Here is a 20,951-nt window from a genome sequence, read left to right on the forward strand (position 1 = left end):
AGATGGTAGAGCTCGTGTTAACATGCGCGTTTGCTGGTGAGGAGGGAGGCTCGTTCAATGTGGTAATCGAGGATTGGAGGAAGGTGGCCTCGTTGAAGACGGCGATCAAGCACGAGAACCAAAACAAGCTGAAAAATGTCGATGTGAAGGATCTGCAGCTCTTTTTGGCGAAGTATGGCGAAAGGTGGCTCAGTGCGGCTGGCGCGGCGGATGTGACGCTAAAACTCCCCCTAAAGCTCGATGAGGACGAATATCACCAAGGCTTCAAGTGGATGGACCCTTCACTGTGGATCAAGGACGTCGAGTACTTCGGCGAGAACTTTCAACCAGGTGAAGGCCAAGTTCACGTTCTGGTGGTGGTTCCCCATCAGTCAGCAGTCTGCACGGCTGCCTTGGATAACCCGGAGAAGTTTGCTCAAGAGTGCGCTTCATTGACTGAATGGGACGTGGGTGCCGTGCACCACATCCCGTCCATCTTCAGATTTATGAGTACTTTCGGCGGATGCAGTAACGACGGGAAGATTTTTTGGAGACTGGAAGAAAAGAAAGTGGTGCAGGTGTTCACGGTTGGATGGTTTCGCAAGACTACGCACATGAACAAGAAGAGTATTCTGATCGGGTCTCCGGGAATCGGCAAGTCGACGCTCTTGTGCGTGCTGGCGTTCTATCTTGTGCTCAAGCACCACAAGAATGTGCTGGTGTACCGACGCTTGAAGAAACTTGGACAGGAACCGGAACCCTGCCTGATTTACCTGGGCTACGAAGATGGCGAGGTCGTACAGTTTTCAGAGCAGAGGTGCAAGACGCAGCGAGCTGTTGAAGTTTACGATGGTCTCATTCAGCAGCATGGCGTTGGGAACGTCTGGTTGCTGTTAGATGGCTTCCACTACGGAAGTATCCCGGAAGGGCTGGAGACGTTCAACTTGCTAGCGACATCACAGCGAGTAGACTTGACGTCTCAAGAGCGCAAAGAGGCATACTGTTGCTTGTTGCCTTGCTGGTCGGAGAAGGATTTGTGGTCCTTGGGACGGTTGATTTACAACTTTGGAGCTGACGAAATGGACGAACGATACTACTACTCTGGCGGAAGCGTGCGTGAATTTACGCTGGACACTCCGGAGGGAATACGCCAGGCCATCGATGATGCAACCAGTGAAGTGGAGAAGGTGGCGGCTCTCTTTTCCAACCAGCTTAACATATTGGCTGGGGATACACAAGTCGATATTTTGCGGCGTACGTTTGTCGGAAACAATGACCCTCTCACAACAGAACAGCTCACTGCTCGACGGTACTGGGTGCAATCCATTGACTCTGAATACGCTGTTCGTGCACTCTCACTCAGAGTGGATTCAGACGCATTGTACCAGATTTACACCTGGGCGCGAAGGACTGAACACGCATCGCTGGCTGGAAGCGTTCTCAAAATCTACATACACAAGCTTGCTTCTGACAACGCATTGAATCTCTACATCGCAGAATATGATCCGCCGGCATTCAGGAAACTGGAAGAACCTCGGTATCAAGATTATAAATTGCTGACGTTGTGCAAAGGTGGAGCTGTATGTTGGGGGACGGCTAGCCATTACAAAACTGAGCTGGTGCAGTGGCGAGATTCAAAACAGCTGACCTATTGGTACCCCGCTAGCGATAGCTTTCCCAACATCGACAGCATTGCCAAGATCAAGTCCGTAAGTGGGAAGAAGAGCGTGGCATATCTGCAGATTGTTGGTGCCAGGAAGCACAAGATTAGCGAGCAAGAACTGATGAACATGAACAAAATATTCTACCCAGCTGGTGTCGAGACTACTAAAGATGCGGACCCACCAATTTTCATTGCAGTTTGTCCGGATCGTTAGTCGTGCGGCAATTTTGTGTTGAAGTCATCAGCCGAAGTCCTAGCAGTGAGAAGATTGCTCCCAGGCCGCGTGTTCGTTGGCTACTACGAGGAGGACCGTTTTGCAGTTGCTGCAGCTGGTCCAAGAAGCAGGGTACCTGTTACGGTGTTGCGCCCAGCAGCACCATACGAAACCCGAAAGCGACAGCGTATGGGAGAAGGTAAAGCTACAAGGCGTTCGTTTTAGGTCTTTGGGCCGCTCATGACCTGTCTCTCATGCAATCGCGTTGCAGCTTTACTGCATTTTGAACTTGTTGGTTGCGTTCACGAGTTCTTTCACGGTTGGTGGCTCCATTCCAGAGTGGCCGGAAGTTTGGACAACGTGAAGCTCGGATTTGGGTAACACCTTGTGCAGATCCCACGCCGTCTGCACTGGGGCCACCACGTCGTATCTGTACATCGCGAACAGAGAGATATGTGTCGTCAGCAAACAGTTTTGTACAGTACTGCTGCCGTGGTAAGATCTTACCTTCCGTGCACGATGACAGTTGGGATATGGCGGATCTTAGATGCGTTGACAAGCAGGTAGTCGTCCGACGCGAGAAACCCTTTGTGAACCAGGTAGTGGTTCTCAATGCGGGCAAATGCCTCGGTTGCCTTCGTGTTGGTCGCCACTTTTTCAGCAGCGTCAGACTACAAAGTGGAGTACAAACGATATCATCACGTGCAATCGAGATAACATCGGCAGGGAAGTACTTGCGATTCCTCTTACCGACGGAACTAGGTTGCTTATTGTGCGCTCCCAAGTGGCCCAAGCGATTGCAGCAGGTACACGCACCGCTGCGTCATCGCAAGTCAAACGCGTGTGGTACGCAGCCACGATGTCATCCCGTTCTTGTTCTGGGATGGTGTCTCGAAATGCCTCCCACCGATCAGGATACATGACGTTTGCTCCATGCTACAAGGGTCCAGCAAGTAGTTATCAAGATAGTGGTGAGTACGACTGAATAACCACCTTGCCCGCAATTGACGCTTACTTGGTACGTCCAGTCGATTTCTTGCTTGCGCAGAAGAAATATGCCACGCAAAACCAGCTCCAGCACTCTCTCTGGGTGAGAGATCCCGTACGCGATTCCCTGATCAATTACAGCAGTGCTGTTAGCCAGTCATCCCACCACTAAACAGGAGCGCGCAGGACGTACCAGGGTACTACCCCAAGACCCTCCAAAAACTTGCCAGCGCTCAACCTGCAAGTGCACCCGTAGCTTTTCGAGGTCGTCCACCAAGTGCCACGTGCTACATGTAGAAGGAGTCAAGTGAGGTATTGCGTGGAGTTCGGGCTTTTGACACAATCGTACGTGTTGTCTTCCAGTGATGCGAACGGCGTACTCCGCCCGGCACCTCGCTGATCCAATAGAATGATCCGGTAGTGTTGAGGGTCGTGGTAGCGCCGCATATCTTCCGAGCAGCCACTCCCTGGCCCGCCGTGTAAAATGACCACAGGCTGCGAAAGACGCTTCGGTCAATGATTCAACGCCTCTCCTTCCTAGCGCCGCTGCACTCACCTTCCCCGCTGGATTGCCGCACTCCTCATAGTAGAGCGTATGGATTGGAGACACCTCCAGCATCCCCTTGTTGAACGGCTGGATCGCCGGGAAAAGAAACGCGTCGACGTCGAGTCCCTCCTGCATGACCAACAGCCTCACACTACTATCGTCGTAGGATTTCTGGATATGAGCTGTGCATGATGTGTATTGAATGGGCGGATGTACAGTACACTCATCAAACTGCATCAAATGGGTATCTTTGCCACGTAGAGCACCGTCTCATGCTGATCAGCGCAATGCGATCTTTGTACAACTTCAACGCCATTGCTACAAGCGATGGAGTTTACAGCTTCTTGAACTTGTTGGTGGCGTCGACCAGCTCCTTGGCGATTCCAGGCTCCATGGCCGAGTGGCCCGCGGTCTGCACCACGCGGAAGTCAGCCTCGGGAAACGCCTTGTGGAAGTCCCAGGCCGTCTTCATGGGGCAAACCACGTCGTATCTGCCAAGCAAGAACATCGTTAGCTTGCTAGTCTTGCATATTGATTTCTGCTGCTTTCGACGCCCCTTACCGTCCCTGTACGATAACCGTGGGAATGTGACGGATCTTGTAGGCGTTCTCGTTCAAGAACTCGTCCGTCGGGAAGAAGCCCTTGTTATAGAAGTAGTGGTTCTCAATGCGCGCGAACGCCTCCGCGAACTTCTCCTCGTCCATCGACTTTCCCTCCGCATCCGCCTAAAGCACAATGACACCCTCGTTACTTTACCACACAACCTCCATCAAAGCCCCATCCTTTAAGACCAACTTACGGAAGGGATCAAGTTGCTGGTTGTCTTCTCCCACGTCGTCCAGGCGAGCGCCGCAGGGATGCGGACAGTCGGGTCGTCGCTCGTGAGGCGCTTGTGGTACGCCTTCACGAAGTCCCCGCGCTCTTCCTCGGGAATGGCATCCCGGTACGCCTCCCAGCGGTCCGGGTACAGGAAGTTGGATCCGTGTTGGTAGTAGAAGTCAATTTCCTGCTTGCGCAGGTGGAAAATGCCCCTCAGCACCAGCTCCGTCACCCTCGTAGGGTGCGTAATAGCGTACGCAATCGACTACAAAAACCACAACAAACACCACCATCAACACCCCTCCAATTCCTCAAAAAACCCAAAACTTACCAAAGTGCTGCCCCAGGACCCTCCGAACACCTGCCACTTGTCAATGCCCAAATGACGCCTAAGCTTCTCCATGTCCTCCACCAAGTGCCACGTCGTGTTGTCCTCCAGTGACGCATGGGGTTTACTACGCCCCGACCCGCGCTGGTCCACCAAAATGATGCGGTAGACCCGCGGGTCGTGGTACTGTCTCATGCTGGCGGAGCAGCCCGCACCCGGGCCGCCGTGCACCATGATCGCAGGCTTGCCGTACGGGTTGCCGCACTCTTCGTAGTACAGTTCGTGCACGGGGGAGACTCGAAGCATCCCCGTGTTGAACGGCTGGATGGCCGGGTACAGGAACTCCTCGGGGCTGCACAAGTAGTGGGGCTCGGTGACAGTCTCGTTCTTCTTCTTCTTGGGCTCCGAGGACGCCGTGGTCGAGTAGCTCACGGCGAGGGACGTGAGCGCCACGGCGGACAGCGCCAGCGCCGCGCGACGCGCCTGTTGTCGCTCGTTCTTGGTGGGGACGTTCACGGGACGCGGGTGGGCGTTCCTGCTACTTGGGAGGGCGAGCAGCTGCAGCGTCTTGCCGCCCGAGCGCCGCAAGGAGGAGAGCTTGGAGCAGATCTTGAGCATCGTTTGATGTCTTCTTCAAATTGAAAAAATGAGCGTAAAGACACGAGATGGATTTCTATGGAGTGATGTTGAGGATGAATGTTCGCTGTTGGGAGGGAGGTGAGTATGTGGGAAGAGGTTTTTGTACATTTGAAGATCTTCTTGGGTGTGAAATCTCCGTGGATTACGATACCGGGTTTCGGCGTTGAAGTGGAGATTGTTTTTCTAGCGGAATGACCGCGATGGCCATCCAACGACGATGTCGATTGACGATTTGCTGCTGCCTTGTTTGATTCTGCTGCATCTGCTCCTCTCCGTCGGACCATGGCACTGCGAATTCCAGTCGAAACGCTCTTGACCTTCTCGTGTGTGGTTGTTTTACTTTGCATGGCGTCGAGCTGTTTTTTTGGTCCGCGAAGAGTGACGCGCGAGATCAAGTTCACGCCTTTTTCTTCTTCAGCATCTTCTTGTTGCGCATATCCTCCCTGAAGTCCTCGTACTCGCCATACAGAGCACTGTAAGTAGCAATAGCAGGGATAAAGTTAGTTAGTAAGTAGGTAAGCAAGCCAGGGGGAAGGAGCACCGTGAAGGTGAAGCTGGTGGTCGTACCTGCGCTTCTCCTCCTTCTGAATCTCGTCGAACGTGGCCTCCATGTTGATCGAGTCGTCCGAGTCGATCGAGTATCGCCGCTTCCGGTTCTTGCGGAACATGGCCGCAATGTGTCCAGGACGGTACTCGCCATCGTCACTCACCACAAAGCTGTCGTCCGAGTCCTCGTCCTCGAACGGGTCGTGGCGCCGCATGCGCGACTCCTTCTGGAAACGATCACGGCGCTGCGAGGCCGCGGAGGTCGAGTGCTTATGCCGCAAGTCGTCCAGAGCCTGCTGGATCAAACGGTGGTGGCCCTTCTTGGGCACCAGTGACGGCAGGTCGGACTTCTCGATGGTGCTGAGCAGCTTCACCGAGTCGAAGCCGTTCTCGAAGAAAGCTGGAGCGTACTCGCTCATGTCGACGCTCAAGCCCTTCAGCCATGAGATCACCTCTCGCTGGCTCTCTGAGTAGTTCACCTCCTTCCGCTTGGCAGCGGCGCTGGTCCGTTTCTTGGCCCCACCGGCCGTCTTGCTGCTGCTGCTTGAAGACGCACCCACGCCGCACACGCGCGGGTACATTTTGTCCAGCATCGCCTTGCGCGCGTCCACAGCAGGTGGCAGATCCCTCGGAGCCGATCCGCCTCTCGATGACGAGGCGCTAGACGGCCGCGATCCAGGTCGTGACCTTCCGTTGGCCTGTGTGCTACTGCTGCTGCTGCGCGCGCGCTCGGGCTCGCGGCGATCTCCGTCCCGATCGGCCTGCCCAGATAGCGCCTTGTATTTAAGCATGCGCTGTCGATGTCTCTCTTCTGCTGACCTGTAGCCATGACGATAGCATCAGAACTCTGCCGGGCACAGTACCTGGTAACACATCCAGGAAACTTACATGTTGGCTAGTGACGTCGGCGGACGTCTGGCCTGTGGCTGAACTCTGGACGCGGGCAGGACCCGCCGAGCCACTGGCGGTGCAGACGCCGCTCTGTGGTTGGCGCCGGAAAGCGGACGACGTTGCGCCAGCTGCGCTCTTCCAATAGAGCTCCTGGAGGGCGCAGTGGATACCGTCGTTCCCCTACGTCCCTTAGCAATAGGCCCGCTGAGCACCTGCACTGTCCTGGAGTCCCTCTTGGCGCGCTCACTGGCGTAGCCCTCCTGCAGCCTCTTCCTGGCGCTCTCCAGCCTCTTCTGATCCCCTGAATCTACTCAAAGGTAGAACAACAACACCATCAGCACTACCGCTCTGTCTCGCACTCTACTCTATGTGTTCTACCTTGCTTGGGCGGCGACGGACTGGGCGCACGCAGCCTGCTGCTGCCACTGCTGCTGCTGGTCTTGCTGCTGCTGCTGGTCTTGGTGGTGACGCCCACCTGGTCCATCCACTTCTTGGTGAGGCTCGTGCTGTAGCCGCGCACCACCTCGTCGTCGTGCTTCTTGAGCTTGTTCACGGCCGCGCCGATCTTGGTGCGCGTCAGCAGGTCCCTGTCCACCGTGAGCGTCGTGAGCCGCCCCAGCAGGCGCTGCATCTCGGGCACCACGCTCTTGTCCGACTTCCAGCCGTCGCGCTTCGTCACGTCCGCGATCTGGCGCGCCATGCTGGCCACGTCCTTCTCCCCCGTCAGCGCCATCTTGTCTCTGTCTCGGTGAGTATATAAGCCTCCTAGTACGAGTTCCTTCTTCCGGCGTCGGCGCCTGCCTGCCGCCCCCTTGTCCCTTGCTGACTACGCGGCGGACACCCACGTCTAACAATACCGACCGATCGGATGATGGAAAAACCTCGGGAGAGAGAATAAAACCTTCTCTTTGTGTGGTGCACGTAAACCGCGAGGACTGCGCACATAACGCTAAGTACGATGCTGCGGCTGCGGACGCGCTGCCCGCCGCGAGCGCTGCTGCGCACGACGACGGCGCGGCGCCATGCGTCGTACATTCTGGGCATCGAGACGAGGTGCAACGCGCTGGCTGTGTGCTGTATCCAATGTACAGTAATCGTTTACTGCTACTGCTGCTGCTATATAGCTGCGATGACACGGCGGCTGCGGTGCTGGACGGCGACGGCTGCGTGCTGAGCAGCGTCATCTCGTCGCAGTGGGAGCTCAACGCCAAGTGGAAAGGTTCGGACGCTGCTATTGCAACATTTTGCACGACTTTTCTAACGTTTGTACTGGTTGCTGCTGCAGGCATCGTGCCGGCGCTGGCGGCTCGAGCGCACGCGGACAACCTGCCGCATGTCATCAGCGCGGCCATTGAGCAGAGGTCGGGAATGGAGTATGGAAGTGCAATGGGTGATACGTTGCTGATAGCTGTTGTTGTTGCTGCTGCTGCTGTAGTGGACTGGAGAGCGTGCAGCAGTTGTCGGCGGTGGCGGTGACGTCTGGTCCGGGTTTGGCGCCGTGTCTGGACGTGGGGCTGCGGACGGCGCGACAGATTTGTCTGGACAACCCGGACATCGCGTTCTTGCAGATCAACCATCTTGAGGTGCGTTTGTAAGGGTGTTGTGGAATTGTTGGCTTGCTTATTCATTTGTTGTGTGGCAGGCTCACGTTTTGGTGTCGCGACTGCCGCAAGTGCGTTGTTTCGCGAGAACTGTCATGGTAGAATTGGAGTTGTGGAAGCTTGTACTAACCCTATGTGTACCATTAGCTGGAGACAACACGGCCGGAGTTCCCGTTCGTCGTTCTGCTCGTGTCCGGAGGCCACTGCTGCCTTGTCCTCGCCAAGGGTCTCGGTGATTACGAAATTTTGGGCAACACTCTTGATGACTCCATTGGCGAAGCCTACGACAAGGTTGCGAGAATGCTGGACATCACTGCTACAGGCGGGAAGGGCGTGCATGGCGGCAAACTGATCGAGGACATGGCTGCTCGCGGCAACGACCGGGCCTTCCCGTTTACTGAGCCCATGAAGCATCGAAAGGTGGGTCAGGGATGGTTCTGCGTGCGTGTGATCTTTAGTGTGTTTGAATGACTGACCGCGTTGCCGTTTCCAGGACTGTGACTTCTCTTACTCCGGAATCAAGACGGCGATGCTTCGGGAAGTCAAGAAGGTAAAATATATCGGGTTTTGGTGGTGCGTTATTACAGGTAGCTAATCTCGCTCGTTAACAGCTCGGCGAACTAGATGAGAAGACGAAGGAGGACTTGTGCGCTTCGTTCCAGGTAAGCGAAGTGTGTTTGTTTCTTGACATCTACGTTTGCCTGATAGTTATATCTTGTGTTGTCAGCGTAAGGCAGTAGACCAGCTTATCACCCGAACGCGGCGAGCTTGTCAATGGGGCAAGGACCGCATGGGAGACCGCGTTTCAAGCCTTGTACGTTCACTTTCATAATTCGGCAGGTTTGTTATTAGTTATTCAGAACTAATGGCTATCGCTGTCTGTAGGTTGTGTGTGGAGGTGTGGCATCGAACCAGTATCTTCGTGGCCGCATGCAGGCGGCTGCAGAGGAGGAAGGTCTTGAAGCTGTGTTCCCACCAGCGAAATACTGCACTGATAACGGAGTCATGATTGCGTGGGCGGGGCTTGAGCGATACAATAAGGGAATGCGCAGCGATCCGGAGCCTGCGCGCTATCAGCCACGATGGCCCCTGGAAACACTGCAACCACTGTAGTGTCGTGCATGCGGTTTGTGCAGTTCAACCAAGCATAGATAGACTAGGTAGCATCTAATAGAGCAGCGTTCTTGACTCTAACGTAGCTCTTTTTCTAATACTACTACTTGTATCTTTTCACGGGGCAAGTACTTCGAAGTAGTGGGTAATTCTGTGGTTGGCACAGCATTCGGCCAATGTGTAGCTAGCTGGCCGTCGCGAGTACTCAAAGTCAGTTGGCAAAAATTGCCAGCGATCAATCCTCTCTGCCAAGTTGACACTCTGCTTGAAGTGAATCCACGGTTCCCACCGCTTGTGGCCACCATGAAACCCTCAGCTGCAAGTCTCTGCCTTTTACCACGAATGCCCGGCACAGGATTCAAGGAGTTGGTATCACTTTCGAAGAAGGCGATGCAGCTTGGCCTGCGTTTCTGACAGATTTTGCAGCTCCTTCCAAATACGTTCCATACCAGTAGGTGGTGCAGTATCACGACACAATGTAGTCTCTGCAGTGAAACCCTCCTTGTAGTCGACATCCTGTTGAGTCTCTGGCAGATTCACGCAGCTCAAGAAGTTATTGTAGTCGATGTATCCATCCTTTCCGGTATCAAACTTTACAGCGAGCAATTTAGCGTCTACATCGCTGAGGGTAACACCAAGGTAGTCCATGACCAACTGGAACTGCTTGATAGTCACTACTCCTTGACTGGAGCGGTCGTATTTGAGGAAAAATCGCCTCACCTCGCGCTCCGAGGGTGCAGTTGTAGTTGCACTCTTTCGCTCGTACCATCGCTTTAAGAACGCTTCCCAGTTGAAAAATCCCCACAGCAATTCACGGTAATCTATCTCTCCGCTGTTGTCGGCGTCGAACCGAGTAAAGAAGGCCATGCTCTGCTCTTTAGTAAGCTCAGCCGAGTCTCCAGTACCATTTTCTCGAAGCATACGCTGGAATTCATTGTAGCTCAGCGCCCCACTTCGATCGAGATCGTATCGGCGGAAAATGTCGACACTTTCGTTGGAATATAACAGCAAGCGGCGGACTTTACGCATTGCGCTCTCCAATGCACTCTCCTTTGCAGTCACTTTGGCTTCCTCCAAGCTATGACGGCGGCCATGTAGATCGTACACAGCATCTTCATCCCGACTATTGCCGGTGACAAGCTCCATCTCTTTCTTTGAAAGAGGCCCGGGCCCGATAATGGCACCACGCGTGGACTTTTCGGTGTTGCCTAGTACTACGCGAGTTTGACGCTTTATTCGCTCTTGGTCTCGACGGGCGGCAATCGATGCCTGCTTCACCTTGGACTCCATTATGCTCAACTCATCGCGGTACTCCAGTGTATCCGCTATCAACTGTCGGACAGCCTGTGCATCGCGCCGCTTCTGTTCGTTCACGCGCACCTTACGCGCAGACTCTTTCAGGAGCTGTGTGTGACGGAGTTGCGCTAGTCGCTCGACCTTGTCACGCTGGCACTTTGCAGTTTGTACGTCACGCCGTGATGCATTGAGTTCCTGCTGAAAGTGTCGTCGGTCTTCACTCCACTCGTCAGATGGTTCCTCAAGGTTAACTACATCCAACGAGTCGAGACGTGGATTCAGCCGTACGATTGTTGGCTTGAGTAAAGGTTTCTCGCTCTGCTCAGTTGAAGCAGTCGAAGCGAAAGAGTGTCCTAAACTGCGACTACTGCTGGTTCGGACCGATGCTTTCTTTTTCAGTGGCTGCTTCGCCAAAAGACCTTCATCACGACTCAATTCCTTGACTTGAGTAGCAGTCTCCGCTGGTCGACCCGTAGCTTCATGCTCTTGCGGTGTTTCATTGCCAGAATTTGCAGCTTCAGCTTCGGCTTCCTCTTCAGAACTTGGCTCAACCTCTTCGTACGGAGGCGGCAGATCCTCGTCGTCCTCTGTTTCTTGATCACTGTCATCATCATCGTCCTCAGTCTCCCCATTGTCTTTGCCGCCATCCACCACGGGCTCGCTCGAGTCGCCTGCCTCAAACATGAACGCATCATGCTCGACACTACACTCAGCGCCTTTCTCGCCGCACATGAGCACCACCCACTCGTCTGCGAGTTTGTCACCAACAACACCTTCCTCCTCCTCTTCTTCACCCTCCGTTGAAGTTGCCGGAGCCACGATCATCCAGGCCAGCAGCCACCCCGCGAGCTCCTCCTTCGGGGGCGCAGGCACCTGCCCGCCGCCCGCCAGCCATTTCTTCAGCTGCCGGTCCAATAATTCGTTGCCGCCTTCTTCCCCGCCCGGCGGCCGCCGCTGCTCGGCGTCAGGTCCGACGAACGCGAACTCAAAGGCGCGCAGCATCTGCCGCTGGTTCACGAGCCGCATCAAGGACCCGCTGGGCGTCAACACGCCTCCCGTCTCTGCTCCGGCCTCCGTCAGCAGCTCCAAGTCGAAACGCAGCGCGAAGCCCGGCGTCCGCTGCTCTGCCACTGACACCCGCGCGCTCACCGCTCGCTGGCGACTCGCATCGCTGCTCCACGGCGCCACCGCCACGCGGAAGGCCTCGCACTCCCAGTAGAACGCGGCGGCCATGGCTAAATTCACTTCGAGATGCTGCAGTCAAGGGCAACGTCACTCGACTTGCCTGGTCGCAGCTATTCTCAGACGAACGTCATTGCCGGAAAATGGCGACGTCACTGCAACCTGCTCTCATGTTGCCTTTGTCTGAAACTGCTCGGCGTCAACAATCCGCGAGCTCTGTTTATGCACGCCATACACCCGACTTTAGTGGCATGTACCCATCTTGACTCAAATATTACTACTGTCTAAAGATTACAAAAAGACTTAAAGACTATGTTCTAGTAGTACAGTAGGTCATTCAACCAGTATCAGTAATATGAGGGGAATATTAACAGTTGTAGCCGACGTAGTTACTCCTCGTTATCCGACGTTGTCGGAGTCCTTGGACCAGCGATTGATTCATCCATAAGCGATAGCACTTTGGCCCCTCTTCACGTTCTTGCTTCACAGGTTGGAATCCCGCTACTGTTTGTTTTACTTGTACGAGTACATTTTTACTATTCCTGATAATCCTGATAACTGTCGTACTGCATAGTACTACTGACGTACACATCCAATAGTACTATGTCGTTATCCGCGGGTATCTGAGTTATCGGACACCGGAGAAAGTCAGGGCAGCTGCTGGACGAATCAGCTCGGCGGCGATCTCCGCCTGAAACTGGTCGAAGGTACCGGCTGCGGAGGCGGCTCAGGTCTTGCACGACGATTGGCGCTAGTGCGTCACAATTGCTCAGGGCCCAAGGCCGTAACAGAGAGGAGAGCGAGCGATGTACATGCGGCTGCTGCTGGGGCTTCTGCTGGCGCTGGCGCTGGCCGCCCCCGCCGCCGCCAAGGACGCAGTGATGCGCACGCGGCCCGTGCTGCTCATGCCGGGCTTCGCGTCCTCGCAGCTGCAGTCCTGGAGCCACCACCGCTGCGAGACGGGCTTCCGCAACAACCTGTTCCGGGACATCAAGTTCGGCGACCGGCTGTGGATCGACGTGGCGCGCGTCCTGGCGCAGAGCGACTGCTGGCTCCAGTGCATGAAGCTCGACATCACGACCCAGGAGGAGCTCGCGTGCAAGCTGCGGTAAGGCGCAGACAGGTGGATGGATACCATTCAGCAGAATGAATTGATTTTTTTGCTGTTTGTAGAGCTGCTCAGGGACTGGCAGCAGTGTCCGAGCTGGATCCGGGCATTGTGACGGGTCCGTTGTCGACTGTGTGGAGAGATATTATCAATGACCTGGTGCAGCACTTCGAGCTCGACCCGGATCAGCTGATCGTTGCTACGTACGACTGGAGAATGCCGCCGAGCAAGATGCAGGAGCGCGACAAGTACTTCTTCTCGCTCAAGAAGAAGATCGAGTACACGGTTGAACTCGATGGCAATGTCGGTGGGCTGGTGGTGATCGCGCACTCGATGGGGAACGGAGTGTTCAGGTATTTCCTCGAGTGGCTGAAGGAGGAGGTGGGGCGCAACAATTGGCAAAAGTGGATCGACCAACACATCTCGGCCTACTTCGCTGTGGGCTCGCCGCTGCTCGGAAGTGCGGAATCTCTTGAGCTGATCTCGTCGGGACTGACGGAGGGATTGCCCGTCACGCAGAGCGAGATGCGCAAGCTCGTTGTTTCATTCGGTACGTTTTATCTCGGCTCAAGACTGATGTCGTACGTGTCTAATGGGGCTTATCAACGTGTTGCAGGCTCCATCTTGAGCTTCATGCCGATTCCCTCCGGTTTGAACTCGGCGAAGGACGATGAAGTGCTTATCAGGGTGCGGTCGCAGCAGGGACTGATCCCTGGCGACGATAATGTACTGCACCGCAACTACACCAGCGCCGATATTGCATCAGGACAGCTCTTCCGCGATATGTCGGCCCATGACCCGATCTTCGCCAAACTAGAGACACTCCGCCAGAAATTCTACGTGAACGACCACGTATTGGACTTCTTCAAGCCCTGGGAGCGTCCTCCGATCGCTTCGGTCTACAGTGTCTACGGCGTCAACGTTCCGGTAAGTCTTAGTACCCTTATATTCCTCAGCACTGATCGAACTTGTCGCTAATATTTGTTTCGTGCTGACCTAACGCACCAGACTAAAAACTTTTACGAGTACGAGAATGGAGATACGCCTGGACATTGGTTCCAGTTGCAGTACCTGGACGAGGAAGGGCAGGAGCCCACCTGCAGCAAGACGGGCGATGGCACAGTCCCTTACCATTCTCTCTCGTGGGCTCACACGTGGCTGGGCACTAAAGGCTCCTCAGTGCGAGTCACCCAGACACCGCAGTCCGTTTACTTTTCTGCAGAAAATATCACGCGCGTCCGGGCTGTTCGCCATGGGAGCAACCATCATGCTGAGTACTCGCTGCTGAATGGGAAGCAGCCAATCTGCGAGGCGAAAACCGATTCATCGTCGTATGGTGCTAGCGGGACTGCGAGCTTCTTCGCCGGGCTCTTTGGACCGCTTAACCGCGATAGGATCACGTTTTTCGAAAGCTCCAAGGAAGTCGACGGCATCTCTCAATCGGTGCGTGTAAAACCCCCATAAGCATCGGGATACTTCTTTATCAACTAATTTTGCTCTATGTGTTGTATTCCAGACTGGAGTGTGGGAAATCGATGGCGTCGGTCATCGCGATATTCTCTCCAACCCGGCATTTCTGCGCGAACTGCGCGCCGAGCTGCGTCATATCTTCAACGGCAAAACGAACTCGGACAAGGTAAGACCCCATCCAGTATGGTCGTTCTCCCTGAAAATCGGTACACTAACAAGTCGCTTGGTTTGTAATACCGTAGTCATCTCGCCCGCCGGTCATCGACAGCGACTGCTACTGGAACTATCGCTACGCTCGCTGCGAGTTTCCCGAGTTCTGCGAATACCGCTACGTCTTCGGTGATGTGACCTTCGATCAGTCCTGCCGTATTCGACGCAAGGGCGATCTTCCTGCCACACCAGCACACACGACGCCGTTCCTGGGTGTTTCGGCGTCAAGTCCAAACCTGGAGCCAGCCGAGTTTTCCTTTACTGGGCCGTACTGCTCCGCTCCCTGCTTGCCGATTTCGTCGTCCTCGTCCGACATCACGATGTCTTCGTCGTCCAATTTCAGCGGCCTTGGCTCTCTTCAACAAGAGCCGCTGCAGCCATGAAAGGTGGCGAAGAGACTTCCCTTCAACGTAGTAGAACTAGTGAGTACAATTCCTAAACGGTAGCTGCAAAGTATGAAGCTTCGTATTTCTCCAATTGCAATTGACACGATTCCCTTGCCTAAATGGTAGGGTCTTGACTCGACTTAACTCAATTCAACGGATCGGCTGCCTTTACTGAAGGAGAACGTCCGCGTGGTGGTTGATGTGGTCCTCCACGAACGAAGCGATGAAGTAGTAGCTGTGGTCGTATCCATCCTGGAGAAATGCAACGCCCAAACCAGTGTAAGTAAGGCACAAATCTCCTCACAGCACTAGTCAATGCAGCAACACTCACCTGCATGCGCAGCGTCACCTTCTGGCCCACCGAGTTGCAGGCGGCCTCGAACGCCTCGGGCAGCAGCTGCTTGTCGTGCAAGAAGTTGTCCTCGCCACCCTGGTCGATCAGAATCGGCTGGGTAATGGGTCCCTGGGTCAGGATAAGCTGCGTCGCGTCGTACTCCTGCAAGCAGAGCATCACAACGAGTGCGTTTGTCAGCACAAGCTCTTATACCCCTCTATCATTGGAAACCCACCTTCCAGGTCTCCTGGTCGACACCCAGGTATCCCGTGAAAGCCTTGATACCCCACGGGCATTGGCTCGGGTGCGAAATGGGCGCAAACGCCGAGATGGACTTGTACTGGGACTGCATCAAACAAACAACAGCCAGTCAGTATCTCCCAATACACGTTCACACCCCAGTCAAGCCTTGTCGTACCGGGTTGCGGATTCCGAGCACGAGGGCGCCGTGGCCGCCCATGGAGTGGCCCATGATGGAGTGCTTGTCCTCGAGCACGGGGAAGTTGGCGGTGATGAGCGCCGGCAGCTCCTTGGTCACGTACGAGTACATGCGGTAGTGCTCGTCCCACTTGGGCTCCGTGGCGTCCACGTAGAAGCCGGCGCCCGTGCCGAAGTCCCAGTTGTCCTCGTCCCCGGGGATGCTCACGCCGCGCGGGCTCGTGTCCGTGGTGACGATGGCGATGCCGCGGCTGGCCGCCACCTTCTGCGCCTCGGGCGCCTTGACGAACAGCAGCTCGTCGTTGCACGTGAGCCCCGCCAGGTAGAAGAGCACGGGCACCTTGTGGCTGTCGCTGGCGGTGGGCGGCAGGAAGATGCTGAACTTCATGGTGCACTTGGTGGTGGTGCTCTCGTGCGAGTACTGCTTGATGACGCCCCCGAAGGACTTGACCTGCTTCACGAGCTGCATGGCGCACGGACGGATACGGTAGGAGGGGCGCGAACTTGACCCAGAGGATACGATACGAGAGTGAGTCAGATCAGGGGCGGCAGTTGATTGGGATCAGTTCGTATTAATTACGGATCTTAGTTAAGAGTTAAACGTAATTTACGCAAATAGACCTATATTATAGCTGTATTTGCGATAATTGACCTGATAGGGTATTCATCAACGAGTACTTCAACGACCTTCACTTGGATGGCTTTGCCTGTATGATCCTCCAGAATGATAAGTACGCTGCTGAAAGGGATACGCTCTTCGTATTAATCGTGTATGGATATGTATCTACGGCCTAAATCATTGCGCTGACTTCCGAGAGCAGCGGCTGGATGGCGTTGAGTCCAGGTGTCGTGTTCAAGCGACGAATGACCTCAGCGAGTCCCAATTCAACCGACAGGCTACGAGCAGCCTCGAAGTTGTTCAGCAGACGGCCGAGGCCGACGATAATGCCCTCGATCGTCTGGTGCTGCACGGAAGAGGAAGTCTGCGCTCTGGAGAGGCGGTCCAGGGTTTCCACTGCGCCGCAGACGATGGTGGTGACCACCACCTCCTCTCCGATCTCGAGCGCCAAGCAGCAGTTGCTGATGATGTGAGAGCTCAGCACGCGAGCTTCTTGGCTGGTGGACGGGTCGGTGATAGTGGCAAACACGAACGGCAGGAATCGAGTCGAACCGGAGAGCGCCAGGTCGCTGAAACCCGGGTTGGCGAAGGCGTTCAGAAGCACAGCAAGCAGCAGCGTCTTCTGCGCTGCCGTCAGTGGCGAAGGCTCAGCCTCCGTAACATGCACGACGGCCTCAAAACACGGCTTCTTCTCTTCGGTAGCCACGGACGCGTTCGCTGGCTGAAGCAGCAGCACCCGTGACAAACCTAAGGCCGCGAAGAAGAACGAGGACTCGTGTCCCTCGGCCAGCAGTTTCTTGACGATCTTCCACCACTGCTCACTCTGGGTCGAGTCAACTTCCTGGTTGCCTGCTGCAACGTGTGCCGACAGAGCTTCAAGCGCGGACACCTCGTCATCAGACAGCAGGCTCTGTGTGTTGAGTGCCTTGACACGCTTAACCATCTTGTCCAAGTGAAGCGCCGGCGTTCCAGAGATTTTAAACCGCCGCGACGCAAGATTCACCGAGTTGCTAGACGCAGCGGTAGGCGCAGTGGAAGTGGGAGATGCTGCGGGCACAGCGAGGTTGGCGCGTGACGGGTCGTTGAACGGGATCGAGAAGAGCTGGTCGCCAGGCGCAGCATGCATCTGGTTGTTCATGTTCTCCAACATAGGCCTCAACATGGCACTGCGCACCACCAACAGAACAAGTCAGCATCAATCCTCATTGCACACGGCAACCTCTTAACAACATACCCAAACGGCGAGTTGAGCGCCTCGTTCGGCAGGTCGAGGATGTACTGCGGGATGCCCGAGCCCACGAGGAACTTGGACACCTCGTCCGAGAAGTTGTTGCAATTGTGGCGCAGCAGGTCGTACGTGGCGTCCGTGAAGCGCGCGCTGTTGTCGCGCAGGAACTGCTCCAGTTCCTGCAGTGAGCGACTCGTCTCGCCCAGAGCGACGGTGCGTATGGGATTCATGCCGTAGCGCTGCACCACCAGCTCGGGCGCCATGGCCTGGATGCCGCCGCCGCCGAAGAAGTACTCTTTGCCGAACACCAGCACGCCCGTGTGCCACACGCCGTCGATGACTTTGCCCAGCAGCGCGGGCGATAGCTGCCGTGCCATGCCGTGGCTCAGGTCGTACACGTGGAGGGTCACGCTGGACATGTTCACTTGCTCGGGTCGAGGCAAATTCGATACTGACCTTGGACGTGGAAAAACGACATGCACATTCGAGAAGGTACCATTAAAGTGGTACCTAACGTACGTCAGCGCAATCATTCATTTTGTGGACGAACACTCAGTGCAAGTTGCTGCTGGCGCGTCTCGATTCTCGGCCTCGCTTACTGGAGCGGCCGGTAGCCCTGCTTCTTGTTGGTGAGCGGGCCGTGGAACTTGCGGCCGAGGAAGAGCCCGGCGAGACCGGAGAGGATCACGAGCACCGTCGTGGTGAAGTACGACACGGAGCCCTTGCGCACCATCTCGACGACCTCCGCCTTGGCCACTTCACTGCTGGACGAGGCTGGAGCCGTGGTCTCAGACGCTGCGGAGGCGGAGTCTGCATCGCCACTTTCCTCGGCGCCGTCGAAGAAGCCCACCTGTTGCAGCCACCACTTGGGGTAGAAGATGGATTGCACCGTCAGCATCTTCGCGTAGAAGTTGGAGACCTGGTAGCCGTCGTGGAAGGCCGTGACCAGGTAGTCGAACAAGTCCGCGGACGCGGTGTGAGCGCGCTGGGCATACTTCTCGCTCTCCTTCGTGAGGAAGTCGACGAGAGCCGGCACGCCGCCGTTGCGCTTGCGCTGCGCTGCCTCGATGATCACGGTGTTGAGAGTACCTTCCGCGTGGCTTTCAACCTCGTCCTGCACCCTCTTGACGAAAGAAATCGCGTACGAGTAGAAGCGCGCGGCCCAGTTACCGACAAGGGCGTGGATCCAGAAGGACGAATCGCGGTCGAACGCGTACAGCGATCCGCGGGAAAGCTGCTTGGGGACTTCGCTCACCTGCACGAACACCGGCGTGTAGGTCGTGGCGTGCGGTGCGTACTGGCCAAACCACAGGAACGCATTGTCGGGGTTGTAGCGGTCCAGAATGGAGACGAACGAGTAGCTAGCTCTGAAGATGGAGATGGCGCGTTCGAAGTGACCACGGTCGATATCAGCTTGAGTCAGGTCGCCGTTCGGGGCCGCATCATACCGGTCAGGGTCGCCGTACGGGCCGCTCTTCGGCCCCTTGGTCATGTCGAACGGCGTGCCTTCGTAGTGGTCTCGCTGGAAGCGCATGATGTCGCGAGGAGACAGAGGTGAGGCCGGCTTGACACTGAACGGGTAGTCACTGGCCAGCACATCGGTCTCGGGAGACAACTTCAGCTCCGGGTTCGCCAGAGTCAACAGCCTCCAGATGCGGCGAGTGGAGTAAAACTGATGGGTTTCCTTGCGCGGCTGGGCGTACGCGCGCGTGAAGTCAAACTGCGTTCCCTGGTCAGGCTTCCAAATGTTGTTCCGGATAGCGACGTCGTGCACGTTCGGAGAGGCGAGGAACTCCGACGGGCGGCTCAAGTCCAGCTCGCGAATGACAAATTGGTTGGCAACGCCGCTGATGTGACCGTCAGGCACGCGCTGGGCAGCCCAGATCGCCGACTTGCCTGTGTCATCAGGCAAGATGTGGAAGATCCACGCTTCCTTCGTGTCAGTCACCGTCAGCGCTTCACCAGCCTCGTCGTAGACATCCGCTCCTTCCCACACAGCGCCGTAGTATCCGTACTGGACAGCGAGGTCGCCCATAAGCTGCACAGCCTCACGCGCGGTGGTGGCACGCTGCAGCGCAATGCGCGAAAGCTCTGCCACATCGAACAGGGCCTCTCCTCCTTGCGTCAGCGGCTTGCTCCAGAAGCGCGCCGGGCAGGTGCTCTCTCCGATGGCCACCTGGTGCTCGTTGATGATACCGTAGGCGCCTTCGATGTAGGCGAACGTCTGCGCCACCTCCGGGATGCTACCAATGGCAGGAGTCGCGGTCCAGTTGTAGAAGCGAGTGTCGAGGTTCTCCGGGAGGTATTCCTTGCCACGAGCGCCGCCCACTGCACCACCACAACGGCAACAACACCATCAGCAAGATATTGCATAGAGCAGAGCAACCAGCACCTAAGTAGATCGTGCGCACCGTAGCGGGGGTAGTCGAAAGCGGCCAGCACGACGTCGTGCTTGGCGCCGTCCGCGTGCGTCTGGGCCGGCACCTTGGCGATGCGGAAGTCGCAGGACGAGCAGTCGTTCGTGTGCGTCGTCATGGGGGTGCTAGTGGTGGACGCCTGCACCAGTCACAACAGAGCCACAGACAGAAATGTTGCGTCAACATCCGTGCGCTGTCCTCACATGAATCGTTCGAGTGAGTGAACGCACCTTGGCGCCGACGATGATGGCCGTGCAGCGGTCCTTGGCCTGCGCGACGGAGGCCAGCGCGGCGAGCGCGAGAAGCGCCGGAGCGACTCGTAGAGCTCCGAGCATGACGGGTCTGGTGAACGGGAGAGGCTCCTGCAGGCTCCGACGTCTTTCGTGAAGTGAGCGCCATGCAAGTCATTGCACAAACGGTGGCCCCCACTTGTGGAGACAGGAAGGGTCGTCAGCCTCCGGTTTTGGCACTGAGTTGACACAAGCGTACCTGGAACTGGGCGTCATGTGGGTACACACACCCGGTTGTGGCGAGTCGGGAGAGAGATCAGATAAAGTCGCCAAAACCGGGTGGCGGGAAGTTGAAGTGGCGGTGACGAGGCAGAGCCGCAGGCTCGGATTTGGTTAGCGGAGACCGTCGTGGGGCGAGCACCAGCAGATGCAGTGCGTTGGCTAGCACGGATCTGGGGCTGGAAGCGCCTGACGTACGCAAACGATTCTCTAGTCGTGGCGCTGGCAAGATGCCAGTACAGGCAACTGGTGCGTGGTTACTCAAGTCCTGCTCTCTGCTGTATCCTGACTTAATACCGCTCTGTGTTTCGTGCGTTACGCGGTAACTCACTGCCGCGTGCGTACGCTTAAATGTTGGAGGTTGCTGGCCAGGTGGTTGATCACGTACGTAGGTTCGAGCCGCTATGTGGTCCTTTGCGGTGGCAAT

General features: G+C 56.1%; 9 protein-coding genes across 9 annotated transcripts; 3 read left to right on the plus strand and 6 right to left on the minus strand.

The window, feature by feature from the left end:
* Nucleotides 1-2: 2 nt before the first annotated feature.
* PHYSODRAFT_536271 (hypothetical protein) lies at nucleotides 3-1,856 on the plus strand (the record flags this gene model as incomplete). Its single annotated transcript, XM_009541752.1, has 1 exon — nucleotides 3-1,856. The coding sequence occupies one exon, from the start codon at nucleotides 3-5 to the stop codon at nucleotides 1,854-1,856; it is 1,854 nt and encodes a 617-aa protein (XP_009540047.1).
* Nucleotides 1,857-3,724: 1,868 nt separating this feature from the next.
* PHYSODRAFT_246181 (hypothetical protein) lies at nucleotides 3,725-5,155 on the minus strand (the record flags this gene model as incomplete). Its single annotated transcript, XM_009541753.1, has 5 exons — nucleotides 3,725-3,881; nucleotides 3,952-4,115; nucleotides 4,190-4,474; nucleotides 4,541-4,889; nucleotides 4,950-5,155. 5 exons carry the CDS (start codon nucleotides 5,153-5,155, stop codon nucleotides 3,725-3,727), a joined length of 1,161 nt encoding a protein of 386 aa, XP_009540048.1.
* A 418-nt stretch (nucleotides 5,156-5,573) lies between these two features.
* Nucleotides 5,574-7,346, minus strand: PHYSODRAFT_536259 (hypothetical protein; the record flags this gene model as incomplete). Its single annotated transcript, XM_009541754.1, has 4 exons — nucleotides 5,574-5,649; nucleotides 5,744-6,382; nucleotides 6,611-6,920; nucleotides 6,992-7,346. 4 exons carry the CDS (start codon nucleotides 7,344-7,346, stop codon nucleotides 5,574-5,576), a joined length of 1,380 nt encoding a protein of 459 aa, XP_009540049.1.
* A 225-nt stretch (nucleotides 7,347-7,571) lies between these two features.
* Nucleotides 7,572-9,327, plus strand: PHYSODRAFT_246172 (hypothetical protein; the record flags this gene model as incomplete). The annotated part of the gene is made up of 10 exons (XM_009541755.1): nucleotides 7,572-7,666; nucleotides 7,738-7,832; nucleotides 7,899-7,974; nucleotides 8,049-8,196; nucleotides 8,256-8,285; nucleotides 8,362-8,634; nucleotides 8,708-8,764; nucleotides 8,826-8,876; nucleotides 8,942-9,028; nucleotides 9,100-9,327. The coding sequence occupies 10 exons, from the start codon at nucleotides 7,572-7,574 to the stop codon at nucleotides 9,325-9,327; spliced, it is 1,140 nt and encodes a 379-aa protein (XP_009540050.1).
* Nucleotides 9,328-9,699: 372 nt separating this feature from the next.
* Nucleotides 9,700-11,856, minus strand: PHYSODRAFT_536255 (hypothetical protein; the record flags this gene model as incomplete). The annotated part of the gene is made up of 2 exons (XM_009541756.1): nucleotides 9,700-11,028; nucleotides 11,443-11,856. 2 exons carry the CDS (start codon nucleotides 11,854-11,856, stop codon nucleotides 9,700-9,702), a joined length of 1,743 nt encoding a protein of 580 aa, XP_009540051.1.
* An 830-nt stretch (nucleotides 11,857-12,686) lies between these two features.
* Nucleotides 12,687-14,976, plus strand: PHYSODRAFT_536272 (hypothetical protein; the record flags this gene model as incomplete). The annotated part of the gene is made up of 6 exons (XM_009541757.1): nucleotides 12,687-12,913; nucleotides 12,979-13,463; nucleotides 13,530-13,840; nucleotides 13,922-14,356; nucleotides 14,430-14,549; nucleotides 14,626-14,976. The coding sequence occupies 6 exons, from the start codon at nucleotides 12,687-12,689 to the stop codon at nucleotides 14,974-14,976; spliced, it is 1,929 nt and encodes a 642-aa protein (XP_009540052.1).
* Nucleotides 14,977-15,147: 171 nt separating this feature from the next.
* On the minus strand, nucleotides 15,148-16,264 carry PHYSODRAFT_566862 (hypothetical protein; the record flags this gene model as incomplete). Its single annotated transcript, XM_009541758.1, has 4 exons — nucleotides 15,732-16,264; nucleotides 15,549-15,659; nucleotides 15,311-15,475; nucleotides 15,148-15,231 (listed from the first exon to the last, which is right to left on the minus strand). Exons 1-4 carry the CDS (start codon nucleotides 16,218-16,220, stop codon nucleotides 15,148-15,150), a joined length of 849 nt encoding a protein of 282 aa, XP_009540053.1. The 5' UTR covers nucleotides 16,221-16,264.
* A 278-nt stretch (nucleotides 16,265-16,542) lies between these two features.
* PHYSODRAFT_348745 (hypothetical protein) lies at nucleotides 16,543-18,017 on the minus strand (the record flags this gene model as incomplete). The annotated part of the gene is made up of 2 exons (XM_009541759.1): nucleotides 16,543-17,536; nucleotides 17,605-18,017. 2 exons carry the CDS (start codon nucleotides 18,015-18,017, stop codon nucleotides 16,543-16,545), a joined length of 1,407 nt encoding a protein of 468 aa, XP_009540054.1.
* Nucleotides 18,018-18,193: 176 nt separating this feature from the next.
* PHYSODRAFT_536256 (hypothetical protein) lies at nucleotides 18,194-20,350 on the minus strand (the record flags this gene model as incomplete). The annotated part of the gene is made up of 3 exons (XM_009541760.1): nucleotides 18,194-19,926; nucleotides 20,010-20,154; nucleotides 20,246-20,350. The coding sequence occupies 3 exons, from the start codon at nucleotides 20,348-20,350 to the stop codon at nucleotides 18,194-18,196; spliced, it is 1,983 nt and encodes a 660-aa protein (XP_009540055.1).
* Between the last annotated feature and the right edge of the window lie 601 nt (nucleotides 20,351-20,951).

This window comes from Phytophthora sojae (assembly GCF_000149755.1).
Source record: "Phytophthora sojae unplaced genomic scaffold PHYSOscaffold_31, whole genome shotgun sequence".
Classification (NCBI taxonomy): domain Eukaryota; phylum Oomycota; class Peronosporomycetes; order Peronosporales; family Peronosporaceae; genus Phytophthora; species Phytophthora sojae.